General features: G+C 34.6%; 1 protein-coding gene across 1 annotated transcript; it reads left to right on the top strand.

The window, feature by feature from the left end:
* The first annotated feature begins 3,810 nt into the window (after positions 1-3,810).
* LOC120628806 lies at positions 3,811-5,520 on the top strand. The gene is made up of 2 exons (XM_039897427.1): positions 3,811-4,357; positions 5,480-5,520. The coding sequence occupies exons 1-2, from the start codon at positions 3,811-3,813 to the stop codon at positions 5,518-5,520; spliced, it is 588 nt and encodes a 195-aa protein (XP_039753361.1).
* The last annotated feature ends 1,433 nt before the right edge of the window (positions 5,521-6,953 follow it).

Here is a 6,953-nt window from a genome sequence, read left to right as displayed (position 1 = left end):
TAGAGGAATAAAAAAGTAAAAGTAAATTATGTAATTAAAATGCACCCAATGCTTTTAATTTCATACTTCGAAATATTTGTTAAATGCGAGAGAAATATACTACGACAATACACACATCGTTAATCGGCTTAATTTTCTTTCACGCAGCAATGAGGCTACAGATGAATGATGACGATGTTGAAGCTACTCAAATACCTCGGTAGTACCCTATTTTATTGGTATATTATATAGTTGAGCTTATATTGGTATATATAGTTGAGCGTTACTGTGTCTCAGTTTTATCGAGGCTATCCGGTTACTGAAAACGATTACCGTTAGACTCAAGTAACTAAACAGAATACTACAATGAAACTAAAAGTGGTTATAAATCATGACTTTACATCATTTGCAGTGTCTGGGTGTTTATCTTTTTATTATTATAAATATTCATCATCATCATCTTAGGTACCCATAACAAAAACTACGCTTACTTTAGGGCTAGATGGTGATGTGTGTATGGTACTATCGTCGCCGTACGTTTATATATTTATTATTATTATTTATTATAATATATATAGCCTATGGCAACAACAAACAATGTGGCTTTATATTGGTGCAAGAATTATTAAAATCGGTTCGTAGAAAACGCGGACAAAGAATACGGGCAATAGCTAGCGATAAAATAATTATTATTTTATTAAGTATCATGAAATAAAGCTAGATAAATTCGTATTCAATGTGTAGATGTATTGTATGAGTTATTTATAAATCGTTCGGTGAACAATTGGAAATGTATTATCCTTTTCTCTATTCAATGAAATTCGGATGAAGCCTGATTATGCCACAGTGAGAAGAGGAAAAAATTGTATATTTTGTTTGGGTTGCCTATACAATGGGATGTACGTTAATTCTATCCATTTTCATTATTTTCTGTATTGTATATATGTTATATTTCTGTATTATATCCATTGATCACAATATATTTATAGCAATATAGTATTAGTAAGACAACATATTAGTTTATATAAACAAAAAGTGGATATAAACAGACTTACAAGAAATGATCATAAGTTAGTGACATCTCGTCTGCGAAATGTACAGAAGTCATTTGTGGGATTGAGTATACGCTTTTATAATATGATGCCTAAGGTAACTATGGACCTACCAATGCATAAGTTTAAAGAATATGTTCAAACACAGTTATTACAGCGACTATACAATTGATGAATTTCTTAATGACAAGGTTCCTTGGAAGCATTTGGCTCCGCTTTCATCTCTCACAAGATAGAAAAATGAATGTTGAAATTGTTGATGCTGGAAAAGAGCAACTGCTGAGTTTCTTGACGGTTTCTTCTCGGTAGAATCTGCCTTACAAACAGTGGCATGCATAGGTTTTGCCATAAATTGGAAATATCCTACGCATTTATGAGTTATATAAATATTTTAGGGTAGGCAGTGCTTTTGTGCATGTATGAAGTGTACGCCACTGCTTCCGAACCGACGGTAGAGTCACTACACACAGACACGACGTTTCAAAAGTGCGTATGTCTAGGCCTACTTAAAAGAAATATATACATATTTTTTAATTAAGTTATGCTATATGTGTAATGAACTATATCCGTAATATACATGTCATGATCAGACAAAATAGTCGGATTGTTCCTCTTCGAGCCACGAACTCGTTCCAACAGTGGCACGAGAAGGAATTTGCCATTCATTGTCGTACCACTGAGTCCGAACGATGCTCTACTTAACTTTACTTTAGATACTAGCTTTTGCCCGCGGCTTCGCACACGTAAAGTTAAATTTTTGATTTGGTAAATTTGAACTACAGAGGTTTAAAAAAGTCTTGCTGTTAATAGAAAAATATGAACGTAAATTTCTTAAAAACTCAGAAAGTTTGTGAAACACGTATTTTTTTATTTTTAATCGAAAACCTAAAATCAAAGTAACATGGATGTTACGAGTATATCCATGTTACTTTGATTTTAGTCTTACTTAAAAACAAATTGATAAATGAAGGATTTTATACAAACTTTCATCTCCCATTTAACCCTCTTAGGGTTGGAATTTTCAAAAATCCTTTCAGAAATCTTAGCGGATGACTACGTTGTAATAACTATCTGTGTGCAAAATTTCAGTCTGATCCGTCAAAAGGTTAGAGTAGAGCTGTGCGTTGATAGATCAGTCAGTAAGTCACATTTGCCTTTTATATACATAGATAACGCTGTAATATATTATATTATATACTTAATAAATAGTTGTTCGAAATTTTTTTTGTAACTACTTCTATAAATTTACCGGTTTTTTAACCGACATCAATAAAAAGAGGAGGTTACAAATTGGTTATTAAATGGTATAGGTAAGTACTTGCATTTTTAATAAAATTAACAAGTACACGTAACATTGTAGACGCGAACTGTGCTCAATTATTATGTGCAATGTAGAAACCATTATTACTCAGGTTAAATAACTTTGGTCACAAATCATAATTTACGTGAAAAAAATTAATTGCTTGTCGTATTCCGACATGCTCCATATTAACATGCCCCGATTTATAGTAAAATTTAAATTAAAGTAAGTTTTTAGTATATTCTTATTACGTGGCTATAAAGCAACTCTTCCGTGATATTGAGTTACGTAAGTTTCGCAATCACGAGATATGTTGCCAGCATTTAATTTGCGGTAGCCCATTCGTTATTCCGACATATTTTATTGAAGAACACTTATCGTTCTCATTTATAATAATTTTAATATTATTGCATGAAGGTTTATTTGTAGCAACAATAAATAATGGCCTCACGAGCGAGAGATTTTATTTAGTGTCAAGTATATAATAGGTCATTTGGGAATGTAGAACTAGGACACTATTTTTTATATAATTGACGGGCTTACCCGACGCTCAGTTGAAACCCATCGCTTTTAAATAGAAAAACACGTCGCAGGGTATGCGAGGGACACGTCCTGCAAAATGCGGCTATGTGTCCATCAATCTGTCGTTACCTCATCTACCTGTTATTACGCTGGCAACTACGCCTTTCAGAGCGAAACACAGCAACAATGCGGCTAAGACAATGCGGCTAAGACGTAGAAATACGCATGGCGGTAGTCAGAACACCATATCATAGATACATAGAATGGGGGTGTAGATATATTTTTTCCTGTGAGTTGCGGGACGGGATATTTATAACAGCCGACATAGGAAGTCGAGAAAGTGAAAATCACGAAAAATATAATATAATATAATAATAATAGCCTTTATTGAACAGTCTTACAAAAAATAAAATATGAAATGTATCCTAATAAGTATTTTGCCTTGCTTATCGAAGGTATTAGAAAAAGTTGTGTGTTCTCAGGTGTCGGCTTATATTGAGAAGCAAAAAATTTTGCCGGATTATCAATCAGGTTTTAGGGCTGGTCGTGGTACTGTTACGGCACTGTTGGATGTGACTGACAACATTCTTAGAGCACAGGATTTGGGTATGTGCACACTGTTGGTGCTTCTTGACTTCTCTCGGGCATTTGACAGTATCAATACAGCACTTTTATTATCAAAGTTATCGCATTATGGCTTTACTGTTGATACTGTCAAGTGGTTTGAGAGTTATCTTAGCAAAAGAGCACAAATTGTGGAAATTGTACTCGAGGATGGTAAGGTGCATCGTTCGACGCCGGTGCCAGTCAATAGAGGCGTGCCACAGGGCTCAGTCCTTGGTCCTCTTCTTTTTATATTGTATTCTGCTGATGTTGCTAAGCAGATCTTACACTGTAAATATCATATGTATGCAGATGATTTGCAACTCTACTACCATTTCAAGGCAGAAAACCTCGATGACGCTGTTCGTTTTGTTAATGCAGACTTGGGCCGAATCTCCGCCGGCTCTTGTACTTAATCCGTCAAAGTCGAAGTATATACTATTCGGTTCTGCAAAGCAACTATATAAGCTTCGTTCCGGTGTTAGTATAGATATTGAGGGCTGCGCCATAGAGAGAGTCTGCAAAGCTCGAAATTTGGGATTGCTCATGGATGCAGATTTGAGGTTCGAGGAACACTTAGCAGAAGTAGTTCGCAATTGTTTCTACAGACTAAAGATACTCTACAAGGTCCGTCAGTATCTTTCAGTAGAAGTGCGCTTACAGCTAGTAGAGGCTTTGGTGCTGTCTAAACTAAACTACGCGGATGTTGTGTTCGGTCCTCGATTGCTGTGCCGTACGAAGCGTCTCATCCAGAGAGTGCAGAATGCATGTGCGAGGTTTTGTTTCGACATACCTCCTAGAACCCATGTAACTCCTTTCTTAAACAATCATCACTTGTTAAAAATGGGTTCTAGAAGGAAGTTGCATCTTGCAGGTCTTCTCTATGGCGTAATAAAGCAAGGTAAGCCTTTGTATTTAATAAATAAACTGAATTGGGTTAGTGACGATGAAAGGAAGCTTCGAAGCAGTCGAAACCAGCTTCGCATCCCACTTCATCGTACTGCTGCGTTTAGGGGCTCGTTCACGTACTCCGCCACGAAGTGTTGGAATAATATTCCTCCGCCAATCAAGAACTTTAAAAGTAAGTTTGGATTTAAGAACCAAATTAAACAATATTTATTGGCCAAACAGGTGGAATTCCAAGAACATGTGGCGGAGTCATCTTTTCTCTAGAGACAGTCTGTATACTTTACTATACTTTACTTTACCACTTAATAATTTTATCACTATTATATTACACTGTGTATCTTAATAAGTTTATGATATATGTACGTTTTTATTTTCAAGTTTATATAAATATATGTTACTTTAGTTTATTATTATTATTGTTGTGGATTTATTTAGTTAGTTTTTTTTTTTAAACTAAGCTTAAAATGTGGTCAGTAGATGGCTACGTATTTCCGTGGTGTTACCTGGTACAAGGTGCCAACTGAAAATCAGCGCTGTATGCTCCCACTGGCGCATGCAGCTCAATGCTGAGCTGGCACCTTTTTTCTAGGTTGTGCCACACATAACATATGTGGTGTTGTGAATATTGTAATGTGTGGCGCAATGTAAAAAAATAAATGTTTCTTTCTTTCTTTCTTTCTTTCTAATCTAATGTTACTTAATAATAAACTTAAATATTAAATAGTCTAATTGACACCGGTTTTAAGATTGTCTTGCGTTTCTGCAAAGGCCTCCCCTAGAGCTTGCCACACTTTCCTGTGTTTCTTCCTCTTCCAGGTTAACAACTGACCAGCCATCTTTCTAATATCATCCTCCCATCTAACACGCTGCCTTCCTTTCTTTCTTTTATTTTGTCTGGGACACCATTCGGTTATATACTTAGCCCATACTTAGCCCATTTTTCTTTGTTGCTCCTCATCATATGACCTGCCCACCTGCATTTTAGTTTTCTTATGGACTATGTAACGTCTTTAATTTTAGTTACATTCCTTAGTTTTTCTAAATTTATTTTTTTTAATTTATTTTGTCTTTTAATTTCACGTTAAACATGCTTTGCTCCATACTGTGTTTTCAGGTCTCAAGTTTGTGCATAGTTTCGATAGACTCGAGGTTTGACATCCATATGTCATAAATAAAATAAATAAAATAAATAAATAAATAAATAATGGGTAAAATGCATGAGTCGAAAATTCTTCTTTTAGCTTTTGTTGGCATCTTAGGGTTCTTAAAAAATTATTTTAGGTACCAATATCTTTTCCATGCTTGCTGTATTCTGTTATATGTTTCTTTTGACCTAAGGTCTTTTGGTGATATTATTATCGGTCCTAGATAATTATACTCATCAACATAATCTATGATAATCTATAATCTATGCCGTTGACTGTAATAGGAATTTTGTCCTGGTTTGTCATTAATTTGGTCTTTTTAGTGTTCATTGACAGTCCGACTATAGGACCCGAAGGGGCATATAGGCACACAACAAATAGTTTATGGGCTTATAAGCTCTTATTGACCAAGGTTGTGTGGGAACTTGAGGCTTTATCTTACAATACAGTTTGCCAGAATAACTTAACGTCACTGTCAAGTTTGTTAACAGGATATGTTTGTCTATTTTTAGGTGAGCCCTCCGGGATAAAATAGGTCAATTTATTTTGCTCCAATTGTTAATTTTGTTAATCTATATTAAATAATGATTTGTTGTTTGTTATTTTTAACGACGACTGATTAAGACAAAATGTATCAAAGGTAATTACTGCGCTGGGCTAACTAATTAATTTTGAGTTCTTCGACTAATTCACATATTAGTTTTGTATATTTGAAGTAGCTATATGAGAACAGACTGTTGGACAAACGAACTTAGAAGGTGCAGATTAGTCTTAGTAAACTCGTAGTCCTCACTTTGAGTGGACAATAATGGATAATATTTGTTTGTATTATGTAATCTCAACTTATTGATTGTAAAGCTGAGTATATATAAGATTATTAAAGTAAAAATAGTTAGTAAATCCTATTTTAAGAAAAATCCAGCTCTTGCTGTTGAAAGGTAACGCTAGTAGAGATCTGCGACAGTTAAGTAGAAACCAAAGTTTATAGGAAATCGACAGCTGGATGCGAATAAAACGTCTTATATAACAATATTGCCATACGGAAATAAATTTTACTACAATAACAAAAGGTTCAAATTCGATTGTAGGTCAAATGATTTAAATCTTATCGGGTAACAGCATAAAGCGGGGATCAGAAAGGGAATGTGAATTATAAGGAAATCCAAGAGTACCCGTTTTAGATTCCAGTCTAGACAGCACCTAGACTTTAATATGGCAGCTACAAAGCGTAGACGAAGGCATCGAAGAGCCATCCGTATTATTGAATAACCTTAATAACATTATGTCGTAGCTTCAGGTTTCAAAGAGGAGAGAATATCAATGCTCTGTGAAATATTACTCTGTGGAATTCTAAGTTCTACATGATTATTTGATTTATAAAGTTTAATGTATGATTTCCAACTGTTTTGTCTGTTAATGTTTAACTACGGATCACGCATAGTA

Source organism: Pararge aegeria, chromosome 13 (assembly GCF_905163445.1).
Source record: "Pararge aegeria chromosome 13, ilParAegt1.1, whole genome shotgun sequence".
NCBI lineage: Eukaryota > Metazoa > Arthropoda > Insecta > Lepidoptera > Nymphalidae > Pararge > Pararge aegeria.
Note: the sequence above shows the minus strand (reverse complement) of the source record. Positions and strands in the feature narration are given on the sequence as shown.